Source organism: Ochotona curzoniae, unplaced genomic scaffold, assembly GCF_017591425.1.
Source record: "Ochotona curzoniae isolate NIBS_2020 unplaced genomic scaffold, NIBS_Ocur_1.0 contig_3819, whole genome shotgun sequence".
Lineage (NCBI taxonomy): Eukaryota > Metazoa > Chordata > Mammalia > Lagomorpha > Ochotonidae > Ochotona > Ochotona curzoniae.
Window position 1 is genome coordinate 2,441,419 of NW_024466004.1, and position 25,930 is coordinate 2,467,348.

General features: G+C 46.7%; 1 protein-coding gene across 2 annotated transcripts in view; it reads left to right on the forward strand.

The window, feature by feature from the left end:
* Positions 1 to 11,668: 11,668 nt before the first annotated feature.
* The window catches only part of BRPF3 (bromodomain and PHD finger containing 3), a 33,898-nt gene continuing 19,636 nt past the window's right edge, over positions 11,669 to 25,930 (forward strand). For both annotated transcript variants that reach the window (XR_005884194.1, XM_040983256.1), the window contains exons 1-6: positions 11,669 to 11,742; positions 14,132 to 15,606; positions 18,938 to 19,094; positions 21,606 to 21,737; positions 24,695 to 24,823; positions 25,129 to 25,441. Coding sequence is in view for 1 of the 2 variants with exons in the window: in XM_040983256.1 (XP_040839190.1) it covers positions 14,159 to 15,606; positions 18,938 to 19,094; positions 21,606 to 21,737; positions 24,695 to 24,823; positions 25,129 to 25,441 (2,179 nt within the window). In the remaining variant the exon portion in view is untranslated. The remainder of the gene's footprint in view (positions 11,743 to 14,131; positions 15,607 to 18,937; positions 19,095 to 21,605; positions 21,738 to 24,694; positions 24,824 to 25,128; positions 25,442 to 25,930) is intronic.

Below are 25,930 nucleotides of genomic sequence, written 5' to 3' on the forward strand. Positions count from 1 at the left end.
GGTGTGTTCAAGGAGAGGACTCTAGCCGCTAGGCCACGCCACCGGGCCCAACCTATCTTTTTTAAAAAATCTTTTTCTGATGCTCTTTCAGATAAATAATTTTTTAAATGTAAATTGCAAAGATGATGAAAAGAAAGGCTACACATTGAAGAAAATATGTTCAAGTCAGATTTCCAACAAGATTATTAAATCTCAAACCTTAACAGTTTTAAAAAAAACCTAACAGAAAAGGAATAAATGATATTGACAGACAATTTGCTAAAGAGCTAAAGCTGGCAAATGAGCACACAGAGATTCCTACTCTCTTCAGCCATGAGAGAAATGCACATTTGGACTACAATAAAAACATGAACACACGGGTATAATTATAGCTAAAGCAATACATTTTGACAGTATGTAAAGCTGGCAAGGATATGGAGAACTAGCTTATTTAGATTGCTGGTAGGAATGTGAAATAGTACACCTATTCTGGAAAACAGACATTTCTAAAAGCAGAAAGGAAGGAAAGTTGGAAGGAAGAAAGAAAAGAAAGGGACAGAAGGAAGGAAGGAAGGACAAAAGGAAGAGTGAAAGAAACTCTAAACACACAAATGACACGTGAGTCACCAATTGCACTCCTGACCATCGATTTTTAGAGAAACAATATCAGATTCATACACCTGTACACAAGCATTCTTAGTGGCACTATCCATGATAGCCTCAAATTGTAAACAGCTCAGATAGCCTCGAATGGGTAGGTGGCTAGACAAGCTGTGGGAGCTCCATAGTATGGATTATTACTTGGCAACAATAATGAGCAAACTATTGAGAAAGGTAATGATCTGGATACATTTTATTTACACACACAAAAATGGCTAAGAACCACTAGCCTTGCAGCTTTTTAACTTGCTCTATTTCCATTTCTTTCCCCTCAGTTACACAGTGGCCATGACAATCAGCAACGTGGCAGTCATGGATCAGGGTGTCCTGGCTTTGGAGTCTCCCAAATACTCACCCTTAGAGAGCTCCTATTTGATCTCACTAACAGCTCCATAGAAACCAGAGGGCTTCAAGGCCTGTCTTTATTTGGATTGACTCAGTGAAAGGCCTTTATCCTTGGAATGTGTGTGTAAGACAATCAGCAGCAACTGTTCTCAGGTGCCTGAGGTAAGAATTGCTGAGGTAAAGATGCTGACAAAAAGCTCAGAAAGAAAACCTGGGCAATATTATGTTGTAAGATGTTGGAACATCTTTCTCTGTGTATCTCCATCTCTTTGTAAATCTGCCTTTCAAATAAGTAAGTAAATAAATAAATAAATAAATAAATAAACAAATAAGTCAATCTTTAACAAAAAAAGAAAAGCTTCAGGATATGCTGGAATTCAAGAATGCCCCAGCCATGCTGGGTTCCTACTCAGGATGGCATGCCTGCCAAAGAATACTCACCACACACCAGCAGACATAGGCTAAAGCAGAGTTCTGCACTGTGTGTTGGTATGTACGCCCCAGTACACAGATAGGCAAAGGCCAGGAGGCTTACAAATTCATGTCATTAAGTAAATGTCCAATCATCATCTAATGACTAAGATCCGCAATGCCACTGGGTCATAAATACTTAATTTCAAACTTTGACAGTACTGGATGTAAGTAGATAACCCTACACCCAACATACATTATCTTACCACCCTCACTGGCGTCATTTTTTATGGGACATACCAAATTCACAAAACCATGTACTGTAAATAATCAGTTTCAATAAGTAATTGCCAATGGGGTTTTGTGCACATCCAAGCTCACCTGTACCCTGAGTGACTTGGCATTCTGGCACGTCCAGATGACCCTCTCCGACAAGCAGCTTAAGAAGGGCTGCTGCCCACTGTGCAGTGGGCTGAAGATTCACTTCCCCTCCCCTGCCTACTATCTGGGAGAGTTGCAGCCTTACTTCAGACTTTGTCCTTTCTACAACAAAAGTCTTTTTTGCCTTAACTGGTTGGACTCTAAAATCTTAAACCTAACACTATTCACTAAGCTACCTAGGCAGAAAGTTTAGTGGTCAGACTGTAAGTAGCAACTATAATAAACTGAAAGTAACTCCCTGTTGATTTTGGAATTGTTATGCTATATTACTTTGTCTAGTTTTCAATACTCTTAAAACACAAAAGAAAACATAAAATCACAGGTTATGTGCTGTTACAGAGAATGAGAGAAATCACAGCAGACGCAAATATAGGATGTTAGAAAGACTCTTCACTGGTCAAGCTTGGCAATGCAGCTCCCACTACACTCCAGAACCACTGCACTGGGTGGCCCAAGTCAGGAGTTTTTAAGTTTTCAATTGCCAATCAGCTTGACAGCCATGCTCTACACACACAGTTTCTACGCACTGAATTAACTAAGTGGCAGGTGGCAGGAAGGAAACTTCCAGAGCCCAAAGTTTCTGTGCAGTTAATTAACCTAAATGGTATTACTGTAAGAGGCAGGAGGGGCTGGGTGCAAGGAACTTCAGAGCCATTTCAGCACTGTCAATTAACTTAAATGGTGCAGGAAGCATGAGGGGTGGACCCTGCAAGGAGCCTCCGAAGCCAGTTTCATGCATTCAATTAACTTTAATGAGGCGAGGGCATAGGAAAGGCAGGGCTCAGAGTCTCCATTTTCAGGCTGTGTGTGCTGTCAATTAACCTGGTGGGTGCTCACTAACACCCAGCTCACCCCATCACACACAATGTGTGTGTCCTGGATGGGGAGGAGGAAGCAGTTAATAGAAAAGTCTGTCAGGTAGCCTAGATGTTAGACATATCAGACAGACTCAATTCATTGTTGCAAGTACTTGGACACCCAAAGGAATGTGTCTAAATAACTGAAAGTATTACAAATTCATTGTTGCAAATACTTTGATACCCAAGGGAAACAGTATCGTTCCAATTTTAGTATATGTGCTGCCGAAGCGAGCACAGGAAACAGTATCGAAAGAACTAGGTCTTACGGAACAGAAAATGTTGGTAGGCAGAATTGTAAAAGAGGACCAAGTAGAAATTCCAGAGTTGAAAATTACAACAACCGAAACAACAAATTTGCTAGCAGGGCTACTGCAGGAGATTCAAGCTGGCAGAAAAGAAACTCAGCAAACTGAAAGCGAGGTACATTTAGAGTCCTCAGTCTGAGAAAGAGACAAAAGAGTAACGGAGAAGGAACAGAGCCTTGATCATCTGTGAAACACCATGAAATGAGTTAGGAGGCACATGCGAGTCCCACAGCAGAGGAGAGAAACAAAAAGAACATTCAAAGACGCAATGGCTCAAGCTCCCCCAAACTTGTGAAAATCAATCTATAGATCCAAAAAATCCAACAAATCTGATAACAGATTCACACTCAAACACATCATAATCAGCTAGTTGGAAGCAAGGACTAAGGAACAAAGAATCTTGAGAGCAGTTTGAGAGAAGTGATCCATCACATATAATCATGTAATTGCAGACATCTGCAGTCAAATTCCCATAATTATATTATGTTAATGGAATACTTAACTTAAAAGATATGTGAGGGGGTCACTGAGAATCACCCCCAAAATCTAATGATTTGCTAATAAGTTCAGGGTCTGGCATGATGGTTCAATGTCTAAATCCTCACCTTGCAAGTGTCGAATCCCACAAAGGTACTGGTTCATGGTCTGGCTGCTCCATTTTCCTTCCTGGGGAAAAGCTTGTGGCCTGGGAAAACAGCTGAGGATGGCCCAATACCTTGGGACTCTGCACCCACATGGGAGACCTGGAGGAAGCTCCTGGCTCCTGGCTTCAGATTGGTTCGGCTCTCACTGTTACAGGTACTTGGGGAGTGAACCAGCAGATGAAGGATCTTTCCTCTGTGTGTCCTTCTCTCTGCATATCTGCCTCTAATAAATAATTTTTTTTTTAAAGAAAGTTTAAAATTGTGTTGGGGAAGAAGAAAGGCAGAAAGTAACAAGTCGATTTTTTGTTATGATCTATTTATTTCTTAATTTGAAAGGCAAATTTGCAGAGAAGGAGAAACACAGAGAGAGGTCTGATTGGCTTGTTCACTTGCCCAAATGTTCACAACGGACAGAGCTGAGCTGATCAGAGTTTGGAGACAGACATTTCCTGCAGGTTTCCCACACTGAATACAGATGCTCATAAAATTGAGCCATCCTCTACTGCTGTCCTAGGCCATAAGCAAAGAGCTGGATTGGAAGTGGAGCATCTGGGACCAGAATAAGTGCTGATATGGCATGCCGGCACGTGGCAAAGGATCAGCCTGCTAAGCCACTGTGCTGACCCCAGCAAGCTGACTTTTCTATAGGAAGATATATTTTTTTCTCTTCTTTCTATCTATCTGGGGTAAGGAGGGAAATAAAGGGAGAAGCCCCACACAGCCTCCTACCCCATCCCAGGGTCCTCAACTCAGGGCATGCTCAAGTGGTTTTGATGAAGATGATGTTTTAAAACCTGTATTCATAACTAGGTCCCTTCTCCATCTTCACTGAAGGGTTTTTTTTTCAAAGATTTATTTATTTTTTATTGCAAAGTCAGATATACAGAGAGAAGAAGAGATAGAGGGAAAGATCTTCAGTCCAATGGTTCACTCCCCAAGTGAGTGCAACGGCTGGAGCTGAGCCAATCTGAAGCCAGGAGCCTACAACCAGGAGCTCTTCTGGGTCTCCCACGCAGTTGCAGGGTCTCAAGGATTTGGACTGTCCTTAACTGCTGTTCCAGGCCACAAGCAGGGAGCTGGAAGGGAAGCAGGGCAACCAGGATTAGAACTGGCGCCCATATGGGATCCCAGCGAATGCAAGGTGAGGACTTTAACCACTACGCTATCACTCCGGACCCTTCACTGAAGGATCTTAGTATTCACTCATATCATCTCACCCACTACTCCTCAAAATTTAATTTGGGTACTGGTATGACATAGCAGTTAAGGCTGCCTCCTGTGACACTGGCATACGAAATGGGCAACATTTCTGTCTTGGTTGTTCTACTTCCTATCCAGCTTCTTCCTTATTAAGGTGCCTGGGAAAGCAAAAGGTGTCCCAAGTGTTTAGGCCGTGCATGTGGGAGACCTAGATGAATCCTTTGGGCCTGAGCTAGCCCTGATCATTGTGGCCAGCTGGATGGAATATTCTCTCTTTCAAAATAAAGAAATCTTAAAAAAATTTTTTTTTGATGTGTGAATATAAATCATCTGGTAGGAATTCTACTAAAATGTTGATTCTGGTTTGCAAGGCCTAGAGTGGGGCCCAAGATTCCATATTTCTAGCCAGCTCCCAGAGTTGCCGACGTGACTGATTCTTGAACAACAATCTGGGTAAAACATTTGTGATATAAACCTGGCTCCTAGCATTATGCAAACCAATAGGGAGAAGGCACAGGAACGCTAAGGATTTTGATGCACAAACACTGTTTTATCAATTCCCCACTGGAAAAATCAGCGGGTGAGAAAGAAATGTGTGTGGTTTTCTCTGGGGCCCTTCGGGACTGCCAGATCCTTGCAATCTGTAGCAGCTTTCCTCCCCGCCCCCATCAGCCTGGGAACAGGATGTGGAGCTTCATTTTAATCCCCGTGTTCTGTACGGCACTTCATTCCTCTCCTTATCGGTGTCTGGTGTGCTTAAGTCCAGGACCTCTTTAGTTCAGTTTCTTGATAAGGTAAACATTCTATGTTCTTACAGATTTCATTATCTTGTGGATTTTTTTTTTCAGCTTTTGCTACTACCAGTTCTGGGAAGGAGTATGGGAATAGGAATAAATTCATGTACTCAAAACACATATTAAACCATCTATTAAATTTTCCCAAAAGTATTCTATTTATTGTTGACAATCATAGGCAGTATAAAATGTAGTTTACAAATTGTTCAAATCTATCATTCTATTGTTTTCTATTCCACTTTTACTATATTCTGTTCCTTTGCTCTTTGAGTGAAGGAGTTTTAAAATTGTTCTTTTTCTGGCATGGTAGCCTAGCTGCTAAAATCCTCGCCTTGCACATTCCAGGATCCCATATGGGCACCGGTTCTAATCCCTGCAGCCCTGCTTCCCATCCAGCTCCTTGTTTGTGGCCTGGGAAAGCAGTCAGGGAAGGCCCAAAGCCTTGGGACCCTGTATCTGTGTGGCAGACCCAGAAGAAGCTCCTGGCTGTTGGCTTCGGATCGGCTCAGCTCCGATCATTGTGTCCACTTGTGGAGTGACTCATCAAACAGAAGATCTTCCTCTCTGTCTCTCCTCCTCTCCGTAAATCTAACTTTCAAATAAATAAATAAATCTTTTTAAAAAAGTTCTTTTTTTCCCTCTCAGCTAGAGTTCGTGAGTTACATCCTTATTTTTCCAGTTAATTAATAGTCTAAAAGTCATAACAGGTATTCCTGTTAACTTGGGGTAACAATTTCTCCAAAATAAACATCACCTATTCTGTACATTTTGATGAGTTTTGACAATGTGCATAATTAGCTTAGAGGGAAAGCATTCTTAAAAGATGAAACCATCATTTGCTCTTTTTTTTTTCTGATCTCTTGCTCTTTTTTTTTTGGTACTAATCAATTATTCCTTTATTGCTGGATATGCAGATTGTTTCCATCCACTGGTTCACTTACCAAATAATCCTAATGGCTGAAGCTGAGCTGATCTGAAGCCAGGAGCCAGGAACTTCTTTATTATTTTTTTTAATTTGCATGTATTTATTTGACAGATACACAGCAGGGAGAGAGTGAGGGAGAGAGAGAAAGAAGGAGAGAGATTAAGACAGAAGAGATCATTCTCATCTGCTAATTTACCCCAAATGCCATGAAACCCTGGGCTGGGCTAGAGACAAAGCCAGGATCTTGCTCTTTTCTTTTTTTTTTCCCTGCCTGTAAGACTCACCCACTCTGTCTAGCTCTTTTCCATGCTGTAGACTGGATGTTGCCTCGTTCATGAGTCACTAATAAAAGGCAGCTGGAGCTTTCAAACAGAATTCATTGAAATTTTGCTCAACACCCATTTTTTTTTTCCTTTAACAGATTTATTTATTTTTATTTAAAAAGCATAGTTACAACAAAGAGAGCAGGAGAGGCTATCTTTCATCTACTAGTTTACTTCCCAAACGGCTGCAAGGGCTAGAGCTGGCCCAGTCCAAAGCCAGGAGCCTGGGAGCTGCATAGAAGTTTCCCATTTGGGTGCAGAGACCCAAACACTTGGGCCATCTTCTGCTGCTTTCCTAGGCTATTAGCAGGGAGCTACTGATGCGGTTGGGCTGCTGGGAGCTATCCTCTCCCCATCTCTCCCCAGGTACAGGAAATAAAAAGATTGGCAACAGTTGTCACTTCTACTTTCCCCCATTTCTCAACACTCCCCACCCTAATGGGTGGTCCACATGGAAATGCATGCTTGTTAACTATGTAAACATCATCAAAAATAAAATAAATTATTTTTAAAAAAGAAGTGGGGCAGCTGGGGACTCAAATGGGACAAGTCTGGCTCCCACATGGGTTGCTGGCACCACAGGTGGAGGCTCAGCCTGAACACCATAGTGCCTCCCCTCTAACACATTTTTCTTTACTCTTGCTGGTGGATCAGCCTGGTCCACATTCCCTCTGCCAGCTTTCTACCTGACACTTACCCAGGCTTCTATGTGGAGCTCAGAAAGCTCCTTCTTCATGGCCTTTCTTCTCCTCCAAACTTGGCCGTGTAGCTCACATCTTGAAGTGCTTGTTCTGTCAGGTTTCTATTCATGCACTTGCTTTGTTCTCATAATTAGATTGTCAGTCCCTTTAAGCCAATATCCTTTTCACCTTTGTGGTCAGCGCAGTCACAAAATAGGAACTTACCTGTGGCTCACAGTTATCCAATACGTATTTTTTACTTTGACCCAAAAGGCTCCAAACATGAGCTCATCCCATTGTTTCCCCAATCTTGGATGTTCAGCCTTAACAGGAGGGCTTTGAGTAGCCAAGCCTTCCCCACCTCTTCATCAGGCAGGATCACCACCAGCATGGTAAAGACCTCTGTCGTTTGAGCTAGGATCCATCCCGGATTTCATTTGTCAGCAAGCTGTTCATTCGTCCTCTGAGGTAACGTGTCCTTTCCCCTTCCTCCTCCATCGCCTCTTCTGTTATTCTAGTTACACCTTTGTGTTTTTAGGTCTAGTGGCCCATATTCTTCCTGGTTTGCCTAATCTCCTGGTTCTTGTTCACCCTACTCACAATGAGGATAGCAGTACTCAACATCATTCATTGACTCATTAACAGCTTGGCAAGTAAAATGTGATGTGCCTCTTGGACCTAGTTTTCATGAGTGCCTGCTGTCTCTGTGGGTAATTACCTCTTGCCCTTGTCTTGGGTTTTGGAAGCAGACAGAGAAGCAGATCTTACCAGAAGAGCACATTTCTTTGGCCACAGCTGCTGGTTCCAGTGTGTCCTGATGACGTAATGTGTGTCTTTGATGTGGCCTTGCGGGAAGGTAGATGCACCATTGTAATTCCTGTGTATGAAGAATCAATAATGTCCTTTATTAAAGAAGCTTGAATTGGTTTTCAGTTAACAATAACAAAGTTGTAATAAATAGCATCAAGCATAGCACTTTGAACCTAAGGGTTAGATACTACTTTTATTAACCCTATTTCCTTGCCATACATCCTACCCAATTCAGCCTTTTATTTTCTTAACGTCTTCCCAAATGGAATAGCTACAAGTTATTCCTGGCTTGCTTCTTGCTTGCACACTATTAAAGGCAGGGGAAAAAATATTCTACTTTGTGTATGATCACTAGTCTCCTCCCAGCTTGAATTTTTTTCTCATTATTTTCCAAGGAAACAAATATAGCATTAGGATCTTATAGGTTTTTCCCATAAACATGTCTTATAAATATAGAGGGCATGATATTGTATTTGAGGCTTTTTGTTGACTTAAAATTTTCTTCAGCAAACTTTTTATTATTAAACCATTTTCATTACAGCATAGAAAGTTCAAAATGATTTCAACTTTCATTCCTCTTCTGAATTCTTTTGGCCAAGCATTTAGGGAAGGAATATTCTATTTAATCAGTCAAGGCCTATTGCTATTAATCTGGTGGGTGCTTAACCTGACCCTTCAGCAGTTTCTTGCCTTGGTTCACCAACAACATTAGTGAAGCCTTAGCAAAAGCATCCTGAGATACTGAAAAAAAGAAAAGGTATGTCTGTAGGCGAGACATTTTTGTCCTTATATTCTTTTAGTTCTAAATAGCAAAACGTATTCCAAGTTAGTTTCCACTGAGACGGAGGATTTTAAAAAACAAATATCTAAAACCCAAGGTCTGTGCCTTTATTAAATTGAATTGCTGTATGGTTTCATGGAAAGGTCAGAGGCTGGTGAAATTAAACTCTTTAAAATAGCTAACAGTTAAAGTGAATTAAATTTAGTGCCTCTGGAATTTTTGATACATGTTCCAAATTTGTTTTTAATGACATAATTGTTCCATGTTACATTTAAGATTACATCATAGTGAACTGCTTATGTGCGCAGTTACACTGACAGAGACCAATTCCTCATTTCACAAGTAAAAGCGAGGACAACAGTTATTTTACCACTAGAAATAAAAAATAGGAAGAGTCGCTGAAAGGAAGAGAAACATTTAGGTTGAATACAGTTTTAATATAAAAGCTTTGAATAGAAAAACCTGGAAATCACAAGCTTTAGGGTGACTTTACGCATTTTCAAGAGTATTTAAACCATATTTTACTAACAAGTGCGAATCAGTGTATCCTCTCAAGGTACTTATGCATTCATTTTAGGGGAAAAAGACAGCTTCTGATCACACAAATGAGAACATTGCTAAACAAAATGTAAGAAGATGCTGAAATAAAAGGTGCTTATCATTTACACAAATAGTAATATTTCATGTTTCAAAAGAATAGGAAAATTAGATTAATGCTTCTGTTGGTCTCCATATATATTTTTAAATTATTATTCTTAACTAAAAGCAACTGCAATATTCTTGTCCCTGGGGCTTTCCCTTCTACAATTATTTTATTCCACATCTTCCCTCCAAATGACTATTCCCCCTAGAACACTTGACAATAATTCCCATTATTTCATCTTTACAACTTTCAAAACATCGCCCTGCTGTTGGTGAGGCAAGTCACTCCTTCCTTTGTCAAACTTGGTTAACTCATACATTTTTGGACTGCCTTTTGCCAAAAGATGGAACTATCTACTCAAAAACATACCTCTGGAATGCAAATTAGCTTTCCTTCAATCAAACTTTAAGATATGGTATGCCTAAACCCTTCGGGATAATGAACATCTTTACTTCAATAGCAACACGTCTTTGTAAACATTTTGAAGCCTGGATCTTAAGCCTTTCCCTCACCCACTCCAGTCCCTAAAATTCACCTCCTGATCATCAGATCACTGCTACAGTTTCTCCTGCTACGTCACCGGCGCGGGAGAGGAAACACTTTCAAAATGTGTCATTTATCTTCACATTTTAAAGGCAACCTAGCCAAGCATCCTTGAACCCTCAATATTAGTGTTCAAACTTCAGTGAAGTGTGGTAAGTCTTCCAATTCACAGACAGATGGGGGTGGCAAAGGAGTGCTTTTACTCATTTTTTTTTTCAAATCAAAACAAAAGCCAGTTTGATGATTTATTTATCCAGCGTCTTTTAGAAAGCCGTCCAGAGCATTAAATTAACCGACTCCTAGCCAAATCAGGTTTGAGGACAAAAGTATTTCCCATGCTTACAATGACAAACGAGTTACTAGATGTCCTTAAATGTAAATGATCAAACTTTTATGCTTACTAAAAATTCTGAAGGGAAAGGATGGCACTCAACCAAAAGAGCTGAGTTTCCTAAACGAAGGTATCTTGTGAGGAACCAGACTCTCACCTGCACACACAGAAAGGAGGGCTTTCCCGGTTGGCCTCATTGGGGGAGGGGATGGACGGCGCTACATCTTTGTCCCCACGATCTAGACACGGGGCGGGGGGCGCAGACACCTGCATCCCCCAAGGAAGCCAAAGACTTCAGAAAGATCGCACAAGGTGGACTCTACCTTGGGGGAAGGAATGCGTCCCCCCAGCCCTGAACTGCTGCCTCCACCGATGGACCGGGAAAGGGGGCGATGGACCCATTCCTAAGAGTTACGGAGGTTCCCGTTTTCCCCAACCGGAGCCGAACGCTCCGCAGGCGCGCCCCGCACTGGCATGCCCGGGGTGAGCCGGGGCCGCGGCGGGTGCAGCCCCGGCTTCTGGCTCGGTGTCCCTGCCGCGTCCGTACCGCCACCGTGAGGCCGAGCCGGGGACGGAGCCCCGTGGCGGCGGCTCCGCGCTCCTTTCCGCGCCGCCCCGGGGACGGGCAGGGGGGATTGTGGTTTTATCTTTTTCCCCCCGTTTTCCCCCCTTTCGCGCTCTCCCTCCAGTGCTGCGGGAGAGCCCGCGGAGCCGGGGAGGGAGCGAGGGAAGGGGTGGAGGTGGCGGGGGGGAGGCCGGAGGGGCGGATCCTGCCTGGGGGCTGATCCCTCCCTCCCCTCGGCCGGGCTCCGTGGCGGCAGCAGCGGCGGCGGCGACGGCGGCTCCATTCCCCCTCCTCCCCCGGGAGCGGCGGCGGCGCTGGCGGTGGCGGCGGGAGCCGAGCCTGGGGTCCCCCAGCGCGGGCCGGGTAGCGGGTACGGCGGAGGCCGCAGACACCGGCGCACAAGGAGGCCGTGTTCCCGCTCCCCGGGCCGCGCCGACCGGCTCGGTGGCCGGCCCGCCCGCGTCCAGGCGCCCCGAACGGTGGGGTCAGGCAGGCGGCTGAGGTAATGGGAGCGGCAGCGGGAGCGGACGGAGCCGGGGAGAGGGGCAGCGGGGCCTAAGGGGATCCGGGACCGTGCGCGCTGGAGGGCATCTGGGGAAGCGAGAGGCTCCCCAGGCGCGGCGGAGGCAGCCCGAAAGCTCTCTTCGGGACTGAGGGCGGCGGCAGGGAAGGAGAAGGCGGCTGAGGGGGGGAGCTGAAAAGCAAGGACCCCCTCCCGTAGACGCCATCTTGTCTCCCCCCGCCGCCTCTGGAGATCGTGCTGCCAAGCCCCGCCCCCGTCGCGCTCTCCAATTGGCCAAACCAGCAGAGAGTCCCGCCCCGTGAGCGGCGCTTGATTCCCCCTTTCTTGTTGACGAGCAGGTCGGGCGGCCAGTGGGCGCTCGGCTCTGTGCCGAGCTCGTTTGCTGGCGCTTGCTTTCTCTGTCGGATTCCGCGTCGGTCTGTGTCTTTTTCTGCTGTCCTCCCGTGTGAGGCAGTGATACTCTTTACCTTCGTTTCTCCTTTGAGGGACCAAAATTCTCTGGAAGGGGTGCCCCTGCAATGGACGGAAGCCCTGATTGGGGGTTGTGTGAGGGGTGCGTGGTGGGAGATAACAGACTGCAACAAACTCCCAGTTTTTCTGGCACCTAAGAGGGCTGGGCGAGTGGGGGAGTCCAGAGGGTGCCAAGAGAATCGCCATGGGGCTGTTGGAGATATTTTGGAAGTGTATACGTGGGAAGGGCTGTGTAGGTTGAGAAACTACCGCAAAAAAAAAAAAGGTTTAGACTATAAGCTCCGTGTGGGTGAAGCTCGTTCCTCTCAGTGGCAGCCCCCTCCCGCGGGGCGTGTGCTTCGTGGTGTGTCCTGAGGCTTGGATGGGACCCAGGGGGAGATGGGTGGGCTGCTGAGGGGAGTGCAGGTGGGGAGGTTCATCATGTGGCTTCAGGGAAGGCCCGCAGCCCCATGGTCTCTGGAGACTGGAAAGTTGGCCTTGAGGTGGATGTTCTTGCTTCTCTCCTGGGGCTCTTTGCCTTAGGCTGGCTGGGCAATGGGCAATAAAGTGGGTCTCTCAGCTCAGGCTGCTCTGAAGACTTGGCATTTGTAAGGAATCTGGAGGCCAAGGGCCTCTGGAACCGGTACAGAACTGCTAGGATGATTCTGTTTCCTTTGGCACCAAGTGGAGTGTGTGCCTGCCCGCCTGGCACTGTTCCTCAGCCAAGTTGTGTTGTTTGTTTGTTTCAGTCACACTCTGGGTTCGCAAGGTCTTTTAAAGAAAAATGTCAGTAAAAACTTATTCACAAATTGTACTTCAGAGGTGAATTTTTTTTTTCTTTTATTACCCTCATTTTACTGGAGAGTGGCGTATGGAGAAACTGCAGTGACTTTGCCTTTGTGGGACCTCGATTAACACCAGAGCCTCCTTCTTGTGATAGATCAAAGCATTTTTGTGATATCCTTCTCTCTGCATGGCTTGGTCACCTCCGAGGTTTGGGTTAAAGGAGATCTTTGTGAGCTTCTCCTTGGTGGAGAAAGTGAAGATACTTTGTATACTACCATCTCACAAAGCAGTTAGGAGAAATAGATACTAAAGGAAAATGTATCTGATTTGTAAAAGTATTCATGTTATCACCATCTTTACTTGACCAAGTTGGGAAATCCTGCAATCAAGGTGACAAAATGCATCTTTCCTTTGAGATTTCATTTGAGGCTCGCTCTTTGCTTATATTACATATAACGGTCGCCTTCACTACTGGGTAGACTCGAGGATTTCTGAACTTGGTACAATGGTTTGGGTCCCTGTAAAATGGACCCAGTATTCAAGCAAAGAACTGGAAAGTTGATGGTGTTCTTTTTGTTTATTTTCTGAAGCCTTAATTAGCCCCTCCTTTTCCATTGTTGGCTCTCCCATAGCCTGAGGAACATCTGGAGAACTCTTGCCCTGTTACAATGTAATGATAGGTTTATTTTGCTGTTCCTTCAGGCAGTGGAAGCTCCTGAAGGACAGTGATCAAGAGTGTTTGATTTCTCCTTGTTCTTAAGTAATGCTTGCTGAGCTCCAAGACCTGAGGATACAGCCTGGAGCTAGTCAGACCTTTTCTCCTCTGGCAGCCTCCTTTCTACTGATAGGAACAAGCAATCAACATCAGGCAGATTACTTAGTGGGAGATGGTGGATATGACAAGGATAAATAGGATGAACAGTAGACGCTGGTGCATCTTGGCTAGAAGGGTCAAAGAAAGCCTCAGTGAGAAGTGTTTATGGGAAGACCTGAAGGAGAAGGAGCCAGCCATGTGGATGCCTGAGGGGGCTAGCTGTGTGATCTTCTGGGTGGCCCCTTGATCCCGCGGAAGGGTGAGTGGCCATGTACCTTGGAACCTCCAGCTCATGCTCTCCTGGCCTTCTCTCCTCAGGTCTGTCTGCTTGGTTCCCAAGGGGCCATGAGGAAGCCTCGCCGGAAGACACGGCAGAATGCCGAAGGCCGACGTTCCCCCTCCCCTTACAGTCTGAAGTGCTCCCCGACGCGGGAGACCTTGACGTATGCCCAGGCCCAGCGGATTGTGGAGGTGGACATTGATGGGCGCCTGCATCGGATCAGCATCTATGACCCGCTGAAGATCATCACTGAGGATGAACTGACAGCCCAGGACATCACTGAATGCAATAGTAACAAGGAGAACAGCGAGCAGCCTCAGTTTCCTGGCAAGTCCAAGAAACCCTCGTCCAAGGGCAAGAAGAAGGAATCCTGCTCCAAGCACGCCTCTGGAACCTCTGTCCACCTCCGACAGCCCAGCTTCCGCATTGTAGACCCTGGCAACCAGCCCGAGGCACCCCCACTGCCGGCAGCTTACTACCGATACATTGAAAAACCTCCTGAAGACCTGGATGCAGAAGTTGAGTATGATATGGATGAGGAAGACCTCGCCTGGCTAGACATGGTAAATGAGAAGCGGCGAATGGACGGGCACAGTTCAGTGTCAGCAGACACCTTCGAGCTGCTAGTGGACCGACTTGAGAAGGAGTCCTATTTGGAGAGTCGCAGCAGTGGGGCCCAGCAGTCACTCATTGACGAAGACGCCTTCTGCTGTGTGTGCCTGGATGATGAATGCCACAATAGCAATGTCATCCTCTTCTGTGACATCTGCAACCTGGCTGTACACCAGGAATGCTATGGGGTCCCCTACATCCCCGAGGGCCAGTGGTTGTGCCGCTGCTGCCTGCAGTCCCCCTCCCGGCCTGTGGATTGTGTTCTGTGTCCCAATAAAGGTGGCGCCTTCAAACAGACCAGTGATGGGCACTGGGCCCATGTGGTATGTGCCATCTGGATCCCTGAGGTCTGTTTTGCTAACACTGTGTTCTTGGAGCCTATTGAAGGCATTGACAACATCCCACCTGCCCGCTGGAAACTAACCTGCTATATCTGCAAACAGAAGGGGCTGGGTGCAGCCATCCAGTGCCACAAAGCGAACTGCTACACAGCCTTCCATGTGACATGTGCCCAACGAGCTGGGCTCTTCATGAAGATTGAGCCCATGAGAGAAACCAGTCTCAATGGCACCATTTTCACAGTGCGCAAGACTGCCTACTGTGAGGCACACTCCCCGCCAGGTGCTGCCAGTGCCAAGAGGAAGGGTGACTCCCCGAGAAGCCTCAGTGAGGCCGGGGATGAGGAAGGGCTGAAGGAGGGTGGCGGGGAGGAGGATGAGGAGGAACAAGTGGGAGAGGAGGAACAAGAAGGCGCAGGCGGGGTGGGTGGCCCCCTCAAAGGAGTGCCCAAGAAGAATAAGACAAATCCGAAGCACAAGATGAAGAAGGAGCCAGAAGAAACGGGCCGAGACACACCCTCCACCGTCCCCATGGTCACTGTCCCACAGATCCCCTCTTACAGGTGAGCCTTCCCAGAAGAGCTCCTTGGGGACTTGCGGTTTCTCAGCCCTCCCCAGTTATGGCTGATAGATGCTCTTGTCTGTGCCACCAAATTTAAAACTTCTGGAATCCTGGTTTGTGGTTTTCACTGTTCTTTTGGCAAAAGGCGAAGCACCACACTTAAGTTGTTTAGAAACTCAGGTGACAGGGCATCTGCAGCAGTATTTTTCTGCAGGGACAGTAAGTTGCACTTTGGGGGCAAGATAACTTGGTCATTGGTCATTGTTTGGTTTTGTTCATCTTTGTAAGTGGCAGTTGTCATTTCCCTCTCCATTGCTTGTTCTTGTTGACAAGAACACTGAAGACACTCCCCAGTTTAAAAAAAAGGAAACCTCTTAGAACCACTGTCACAGAGTAGTCAGTGTGGATACCTGCTCCCCAGAAGTCTCTGCCTTGGCTGTGATAAGAGGGAATGGTGTGTGGGGGGGAAACATGCGGTCACTTCTCTTGAGGAGCATTAACTGTAGGGGGAGAGGCTTACTCAGGTCAGCTGTGTAGCTGAGCCTCCTAGGAGCCCCCTGTAGAGGGCAGACTCCACTGTACCTGTCCTAAACCATCAGGGAGGTAGCTGGAGTGGGAGCTGACAGAGAATCAAGAGAATAGGTTTTTGGTAGAGGCTCATTGCAAGGGTCATGTTCATTAAAAGGTGTACATTGTTAGAACAGGAAAGAATCTTGGAGATTATTCATCTAATGTAGCTATTGCACCTTCTCCCACACCCCCCAGATGAAGAAACTGCGGCCACAGGAGGTAAAGTTGTTCGCTCCTTTATTTATTCATTGAGATATTTATTGAGCACTTAACTATATGCCACGTCCTGTTCTAAGGGATGGGACTGGGTGGAGAGTGACAAACTCTGAAACCACCATCTGGGACTCCTGAGTTCGCTAGATTGCTTTCCTGCTGCCCACCTCTTTCATGAAAAGAGTGGGGAGGAGAGAGTCCTGGAGGGTCCTGCAGAGTGAGTGGCACTGGGGTACTAGACAACCAAACTGCCTTGCTGGGAGGAAGACGCTTGACCAAGATCAGGAAGGGGAGGTCTCTTGTGAGCCATGGACCAAGTTAGAATTTCAGTGAGTCAAAGTGCATCATAGCTGTTCTGAACTGCCTCTTCTCTGAGGGGACTGGGGATCTGTTTAGTCCACATCTGTAGGTAGCTATACACGGGGGCTGTACACTGGTTGGCTTGTTTGCTCCTGTAGATGTCTCTCGCAAGGTCCGGGAGAACCAAACCAACCTGTGTTTAAATCCTGCTCTGTCACTTGGTGCCTGTGGGACTTTGGGCAGCCTGCTGAATTGCTCTAAACCAAGGTTTGTTTATGTAAATGCACCCAACCTGCAGAGTTGTGAGAAGCCAATGAAGTAATGTAAGTCAAACACTTAGCACAGTGCCTGGCAAATAGTAAGTGCTCGATAAATGGTGGCTACTGCTGCTGTTGCTATTTTATTATTATTGTTCTTTTTCCCTACCTGCATAATTGCTGTTGAAACCCTCCATGGCCAAGAGGTTATAGAGGGAGGGGGCTGCCAGCATCTGGGCAGGTGTGCTTGGCATGGGCATTGGTGGGGATCTGTCCTTTGAGGGAAGGGCCCTAGGACCTGATATTGTGAGCTTGGCATGGAGAGGGGTGAGGCCAAAGTGAGCAAAGTCCTGTCCAACGTGCCCACCCTTCTCAGATTCTGCCTTCTAGTTTAGCTATGCTTGTCTTCCTTTCGGAGTGAGATGAAGAGAAAAAGCAGAAGAAATGCCACAGGAGTATGAGGCTTTATTTCTCTTGTGACTAACCAACATGGGATGTGCCATGGTGTAGCAGACATAGGTTCAAATTCCACCCTAGTCTGCCATCTTGGTGGCTGTGTTACAGATTTTTAAGGCTTTTATTTTATTTATTTGAAGGGTAAAGTGACACAGAGAAAGAGGGAAAGAGAGAGGGAGATCTAGCCTTTGGTTCACTTCTCAAATGGCTGCAGTGAGAGGGTCTGGGGCAAGCCAAACCAAGAGCCTGAAACACCAGCTAGATTTCCCACGTGGGTGCAGGGACCCAAGCACTCGGGCCAGCTGCTGCTGCTTTCGCAGGCTCCTTTAGCCCGGCCCTGGGTTAGAAGCAGAATAGCTAACGCTCGAACTAGTGCTCTGATATTGGATGCTGGCATCATAGGTTTTTTTTTTTTTTTTTTTTTTTTAATTGGAAAGTGGATTTACAGAGAGAAGGGAGAGACAAAGAGACAGATCTTCCATCCACTGGTTCACTCCCTAAGTGGCCTCAAAGGCCGGAGCTAAGCCAGTCTGAAACCAGGAGCCAGCAGCTTCTTCCAGGTCTCCCATGTGGGTGCAGAGTCCCAAGGCCTCCAGCCAACCTTGACTGCTTTCTCAGGCTGCAGTCAGAGCTGGAAGGGAAGTGGAGCAGCTGGGATGTGAACCTGCGCCCATGTGGAATCCCAGTACATGCAAGGGGAAGACATTTAACCACTAAGCTACTGTGCTGGGCCCACAAGGTGGTGGTTTTAATATGATGTACCACAACATCAGTCCCTGTTAGTTGTTGTGACCATTTTTGTTCAGCCTCTGTAAATAAATGAATTTTCTTTTAGGACAGAGATTGTAGGCTCTCATTGGTTCCTTTTCCTAACCCTTTCTTTTCTCCCCAGATATTGCTGGATTAAAATCTGACCTTAAGTTGAGCCAGTTAAGTTTTCAGATTCTCTGTCCTTGACAGCATTTTTTGGCAGCTTAGGTTTTAAAAGTCAAAACCCGGAGGTGAAACAACCCGAAGGGCTCCGGAGGCAGTAAACAGATGTTCTCCTTCTGGCTTTCCCTTGAGTTGGTTCTGGGCTGTCCCCTGCTCTGTTGGTGCCTTTAGCTGAAGGAGGCAGAAAACAGTGACCACTCTGTCCGTTGTTTTCTCAATTTTTTTCCCAAAAAAATTTCCCCCTTCTCTGCCTTTATTAAGGTCTCCCATGTGAGAAGTAAGTAGGAATGAAGAGGCACAGGCCTGTTTCTTAGTCAATACATGGGAACGACAGAGTCCAGGAAGCAGAGTTTCTGGGAGAGATTTCTTTTGGAGGTTCAGAGCTGCAGGGGCAGAAGGTGGAAAAGAAGTGAAAAGGCTCATGCTGAATCTAAGCTGCTTACCTCTGCTGTCCTTTAAAGCCTTCTCCAGGTGAGGTATTTGGCCTCTCTTACTCTGTCTTCCTCTGAGGTTCAGCATTAACCAGGGTCTGGATGGGATGCTTGGGCTGCAACTGGGCTCCCTACTGACCTTTTCTTTCACTTCCCTGTGCCCCCACTGAAGGTTGAACAAGATCTGTAGTGGTCTGTCCTTTCAGAGGAAAAACCAGTTCATGCAGCGGCTTCACAACTACTGGCTGCTGAAACGGCAGGCAAGGAATGGTGTCCCCCTCATCCGGCGCCTGCATTCCCACCTACAGTCCCAAAGAAATGCTGAGCAGGTAGGTGCCCTGATGATCTGAGGCGGAGAGTGAAGGAGAAGGGGTGATGTTGGGAGCATCCTTTCTAAGCCGTCTGTAGGCCCTTTTTTGCCACCAGGGGAGTACCCCTCTAATGGTCTGTTTGGAGAAAACCCCTGGCATCACAGAGCTTTTCTGATCAGCAGCCACTAAAGATGGAAGAGGCTTAACATTGCAGCACATTCAGGGGTAGAGAGCAAGCTCAACTTCCCAGACGGGGAAAACCCTCCAGATGTGTGTGGCAGGAAGTGAGAAGAAGTGGGGTAAACCAGACCCAGTTCAGCCTTGTGTGAATGAGGATAAGACAGTGACTATACAAATTTGATCTGAGGTGTGGCGCGCAGCCTGATTGTGCTTGCTGTTATTAGGCCTTCGCAATTGGTATTGATGCATGTTGAGTGTCTTCTAATTTTTCTCCTAGTTTTTGCATCTTCAGTGCTCCCTCTTTTCCTGCTCCACTGCTTCTGCCTTTCTACACTCCTGCACTGCTCAGGGATAAAGCAGCACGACTCTGGTACCTTCTGCATCGTGTCTGATCTCTGGTACCTTTTGTACTTAAACCCCTGAACTGCAAGCCTGTGGTTGGGACCCTTGGCCCTTTAGGTCCATCTGCTTTCCTGATAACTCTCCTAACATCCCAGCGACCTCCTCGCGACAGGTTTTCCCTGAGATTCTTACCAACTGGACACCATGCTGTGTTTGACTTTATGGGACCATTTTATCAAAGAGCTTCATGGCACCATCCCCCCCCCTTTTTTTTTTTAAGATTTATTTGCTTTTTATTGGAAAGTCAGATATACAGAGAGGAAAATCTTCTGTCTAATGATTCACTCCCCAAGCGGCTGCAACGGCTGGAGCTGAGCTGATCTGACGGCAGGAGCCTCTTGCAAGTCTCCCACATTGATGCACGATCCCAGGCTTTGGGCCATCTTTAACTGCTTTCCCAGGCCACAAGCAGGGAGCTGGATGGGAAGTGGGGCTGTTGGGATTAGAACTGGTGCCCATATGGGATCTGGGCATGTGCAAGGCGAGGACTTTAGCGGCTAGGCTAGGCTAGGTGAGGTTACCATTCCGGGCCTCATTTCCACCATTTCTATCCCTTTGATTAACCTCTTGCTGATCCCACTTCCTGCTATTCAGTGATAACATTTCTAATGACCTTGTTGCCACCCATTTGCTTAGAGAACATAACCTGCTTATAACTAGATATAACAAAGTAGCGAATAAAAGCTTTAGAACGTTCATTTTGTCCTCTCCCCCCTCCCTTTTACCCCTTCTTCAGTGCCTCTGGGACAGTTCCACATGAATATCCTTGTCTGTAACATGGATAACCAGAAGCTGTATTAGCTCCTTTCAGTAAATGTTCTCTCCTGTTATTGTTCTGGAAGATTCTCTCTCCTGCCCTGAAGTTGAGTTCCCCCCACTGGAAGTACTTTAGACTAATCCTTATGTAATGTGCCACAGTTAATCATCGCTTAAACAGTTTGGGGGGGGGGGATTTATCAGTATGTGGCCCTCTGTCTCCCTTCCACAGCTACCCTGCCTACCTGTGTCCCCTTAACCTCATTAATAGCTTTCCAGGTAGTCTCTGGCCTATTACTATTAGTGTGTTACTCACAAATCATTTTGCATCCTGTCACTTCCAGAATTACATTAACTCTCTCCAGGCAGGTCGAGGCCAGGCTCTTGTCTGGCATTTGAGCTGCTTACCAACTGGATCCTGGATTTTCTGTGCTTTTTGTGGTTGTCCAGCTTCTCTGCTCTGGCTATCCTGTTTTGCTCACAAAACAGAACTACAATATCTGTCTCCTCATTTCTGCCCCTCTGGTACCAATTGGGTCCAGAAGAGGGCTTCCTTGCTGCCTTGGTTAGCATTCCTGGAGTATCATATGGCGTTTGATACATGTACACTTGTAATTGTTCATTGTTTCAACTTTAGTAAGCATAGGCAGCACCTCAAACATCTTCTCAGTATTTTATATTCAGTTTACATGATCATTTTTTTGTTTGTTTTCTCATGTTTGAAACTTTGAGTTTCTTTCTTCAAATACAACTCTAGCGTCTTCTAGGGAAGGAATAAAGTCCTTGTGTTTTATTAAAAAAAAAAAAAACCTTTCAAGGCACTTCCTATATGCATATAGTAAAAACTTTACTTTGTTTTCATTTTCTAGCCAAGTCACATCTCTAGGGAGAAATTCTCTTTATCCCTGAGGTAGCTTTCATTTGTTTTGAAATTGTTTCAGCCCTGAGGGGTGTGATTATTCAGGGTTATCCCTGGGGGTTGTGGGGAGCACTCCCATGTCTGCCTCCAGCAATGATTGTTGGAAGTGGGAAAATGTTGGAGGTGGGAACATGTGCTGCCTAGAGGGGGAAACGGGGTGGGCGACTCAGGTCTGTGGGGCCAGAGAGGGGACAGGATCCCTATCTGCTGAGGAATGGAGAGAGGCTTTGGGCTGGAAGGAGGCTCACAGCTCCTCCTCTTGCCTCCCCCAGCGAGAGCAAGATGAGAAGACGAGTGCGGTGAAGGAAGAGCTGAAATACTGGCAGAAGCTGCGGCACGACCTGGAGCGGGCTCGGCTGCTGATTGAGCTGATCCGGAAGAGAGAGAAGCTCAAGCGGGAGCAGGTAAGGAGAAGCCCTGGACGCCAACTGGAGGGATTTCCTCATGCTCTGACTGTGCACTTGGGAGGCTAGGCCACGTGGTACCAGCTTTCTAATTCCCCTTCTTGCCCAACGTCCGGTGCTCCAGGGTCTGGCTGCTCTGTATTGGGTGTGATCCTACTGACATTGTCAGTGATTGGAGGAGTTTGGCTCCTAGTAGTGTCAGGTATAAACTTAATATCGTATACCTAGCATTCATCCTTGGAGTTTCTGGTTCAGAAGATCTCAGGGAAAGCCTGGCCTGAGTTAGATGTAGTGGGTTTATAATCTTTGCCATGGGACTTCTGAGGGATTCTTATTTGGCTGTTAAACACTTAAGATCTTGGGACCATTTTTGTGGTATAGTAGATTATGCTACCACTTTTGAATGCCTTCATTCTGTATAAGCACTGGTTCAAGTTCTGGTTGAAGCTAGCTACCTGCTGAAGCAGCAAGAGATGATCTAAGTGCTTGGACCCCTGCCACCACAGGGGAGACTCCCATGGAGGTCCAGGCGTTTGGCTTTGGCCTGGTCTAGCCCTACCCCTTACGGCTATGAAACGGAGTATCAGTCGCTCTCCCTCCCTCCCTTCCCTCTTCCCTCCTCACCCCTCTTTTTCTCCCCTGCTTTCTGCTTCCCCTTTCCCCTCCTTTCTCTTCCCCCCTCTTCCCCTCCCTTCCTCTCCCTCTCAGACTTCTTTTTCTTCCCTTTTCTCCCTCTCCCTCTCTGTATCACTCGGCTTTTCAAATAAATACAATACATCTTTAAAAAAAAAAAAAAGCTTATGGTCTTGACCCCTGGGCATGGAGAATATTGAGGTAGGTGGCATAGCTTGTAAGGTTTGGAACATGAGCTGTGGTGCCATGTGCCTTGGTTTAGAGAACTAGAGTCTGGAGGCTACCTAGAAAGCTGTTACTAAGACTTACTGAGGTTAAGGGGTTATGGGTAAGCAGAGTGGTTGTGGAATGTGGACAAAGGGCCACATATTAGTAAGTTATCTAATATGATTAAGCAAGTTGCTTAATCTCTTAACGCTTCTGTTTCCTGATCTATAGTGTAGAGGTAATAGTTGTGCCTACATTATAAGATGTTTGTGAGGGTTAGATGACTTATTTAGTATGTAAGAACTTGGACTAGAACCTGGTGCATGGTAAAGGCTATAGGATTGTCAGCTGCTATTATTATGTTATTATGGGCAACTCTTTGCCTCCCTGGATAGTGTACTGCATATGACAAAGAATAAATACTGTTCATTGGAAGGGTGGCAAACCAGAAGTATTCTCTGTGGTCCAGGAGTAGCAATTTTCAGAGGCCTGGCTTAAAGAGACCCCTTTCTCTCCTCCAAACTCTCTGTGACTGTTTAGCTGTAGTAGAGCAGTAGCGTGGGTTTCCACCTCTGAGCCTGACAGCTGTCACCACACTGGCATGGGTAACCATAGAAGACCTCTCGGGGCCTTCACATGTCCAAACTGTCAGTGCCATTCTAGACGTGGTCCCACGGTTGAGTTCCCGATCCGTCTCTGGTTCAGAAAGAAGGAGGACCTGGCCCTGAGGAAGCCACTAGCCTGTGGGTGATGTTACCAAGAAGTAGAGCGTATCTTTATACTTTTTTCAGGGGGGTGTTGTAAAGGTGTTAATTAAAATTATAATTACTGGGCCCGGCACGGTGGCGCAAGTGGTTAAGGTCCTCACCTTGCACGCCCGGGAGCCCATATCGGCGCCAGTTCTGATCCCGGCAGCCCCGCTTCCCATCCAGCTCCCTGCCTGTGGCCCGGGAAGGCAGTCGAGGACGGCCCAAGGCTTTGGGACCCTGCACCCATGTGGGAGACCCAGAAGAGGCTCCTGGCTTTGGATCGGCATAGCATCTGCCGTTGCGCTCACTTGGGGAGTGAATTAATGGATGGAAGATCTTCCTCTCTGTCTCTCCTCTCTGTATATCCGCCTTTCCAATAAAAAAAAAATTCTAATTACTGTGAGTTTGGTACTTGATATGAGGGTATTAGTCACAAAATGGTGGTGTTTATCTTCGATTTTCTATAACTGTAAGAATATTACAAACTAGGCCATTTACGAAGGGAAGTTTACTTGGCCTAAAATTGTTGAAGCTGGGACATCCCAGGGTGTGGTAACAGTATTTGGTAGGGGCTTTTGTGATGATTAGCCCAAGGTAGTTAAGTGGAAGAACAAGGGAGTGTACAGAAGACGGGTGTGTGTGTGTGTGTGTGAGACAAAGCTACCTCCTTGTGTGTGTAACAAAGCCACCCATGTGTGCACGTGCATGTGTGTGAGAAATAGAGAGAGATGAAGCTACTCCATGAGAACAGCCTTAATTCTCCACATGGGCCTCATGATTCTAGTTCCTTCCAGTAAGGCTCTAGTTACTAACACTTGCATTGAAAATTAATGTTCCAGCACATGAAATTTGAGCAGACACTTTCCTTTGTGGCTTAAACAAATTATTTGAAAGAGTTATAGAGAGAGACAGAAAGAGATCTTCTATTTGTCAGTTTCCTCCCCAAATGACTGTAACAGCCAGAGCTGGGCCAGGACAGTCAAGAGCCAACAACTCCCTGAAAGTTTCCCACTGGTGTGGCAGGGGCCCACTCAGGCCACCTTCCATTGCTTCCTCAGGCCCACTAGCAGGGTGCTGAATTGGAACTTGAGGAGCTGGGACTTGAACCAGCACCAATAGGGGATGCCGGCATCATAAGCAATGGCTTAACCTGCCATGCCATCATAACAACCTCTGGGGACACTTTGAAACCATTGCACCGTTGGTATTATTATTCCTGGTCGTTATGCTGGCTCCTTAGGTACTTACTGGTCAGCTTGGTAGCTGGTGAAACTTTGTTGTACATGATTGGTAAAAGTCAAGTTACCAAGACAAGTTTTCAGTGCCTCTTTGCAGGGGATGTCCTGATTGTGCCCACCTCCTGCACAGGTCAAGATCCAGCAGGCTGCGATGGAGCTGGAGCTGATGCCATTCAATGTACTGCTGAGGACAACACTGGACCTGCTGCAGGAGAAGGATCCTGCACATATCTTCGCCGAACCCGTCAACCTCAGTGAGGCAAGTTTCCGCCGCGTCCCAAGCAATGATCCCATCCTGAATTAGAAACTGGAACCTGATTAGGACAGCAGGGGAATGAGTAATAGGTGTACAAACCTGGGAGTGGGGGGAGTCTGGCAAAGCTGGTAGTGGATTTGCCCATGGTGAGGGATCAGCAGTAGGCCATGGTGGGCCAGGCCTCTGGAGCTCTTGAGTGATCACAGTATAGCCAGCCCACAACACAGGAAGACCAAGATTGCTGGTGAAGGGTGCGTCTGTTTGGCTAGTAAATGGTTGTTGTAATTGTACAGGTTTTATATGTTTAGGTTCCAGATTACCTGGAATTCATATCCAAGCCAATGGATTTTTCTACTATGAGGCGGAAGCTGGAGTCCCACCTGTACCGCACCTTGGAAGAGTTTGAGGAGGACTTTAACCTTATAGTTACCAACTGCATGAAGTATAATGCTAAAGACACAATTTTCCACCGGGCAGCTGTCCGTCTACGGGATCTGGGAGGGGCCATCTTGCGGCATGCGCGGCGGCAGGCAGAGAACATCGGTTATGACCCTGAGAGGGGCACCCACCTGCCCGAGTCACCCAAATTGGAGGACTTCTACCGCTTCTCCTGGGAAGACGGTGAGAAGCTGGGATTGATGGGGAAGAGTGGGAATGCGAGGAGGAACAGGGATAGAGCCCTGTGTACTAGGGATCAGGGTGGGCCTTGTGGCTGAGTCGGAGCAAAACTGGGGGTAATTGCAGATTGTGGTATATCTGCTTGTAGTTGGAATAACTCCAAGGATTAAAGTCTTAATGCACCGAGCATTTCTAGAAGGGTAGGAGAGAGAAAGCAGGCGTTCACTATTTGAAAAGCTGAAGCCTTACCAGGGTTCTTCCTCTCCTGGATACCCTCAGGATGGTATTGGAGCTTGGGGTAGGGGGCACTGAAGGGCTTGTGTGTGTCTGGCTCTTTCAGAAAAGTGCAGGTGGAGGACCAGAAAAATAGAGTTGCTTCTGAGCCCCACATCCTCCGTGTCCCTGGGTTCTGCTTCTTGGTGGCAGCTGGCAAACAGTCACTCAAGCCAGGGGATTGCCAAGCCATCTCATGCCTGCTCCAGGGAAGCCCCT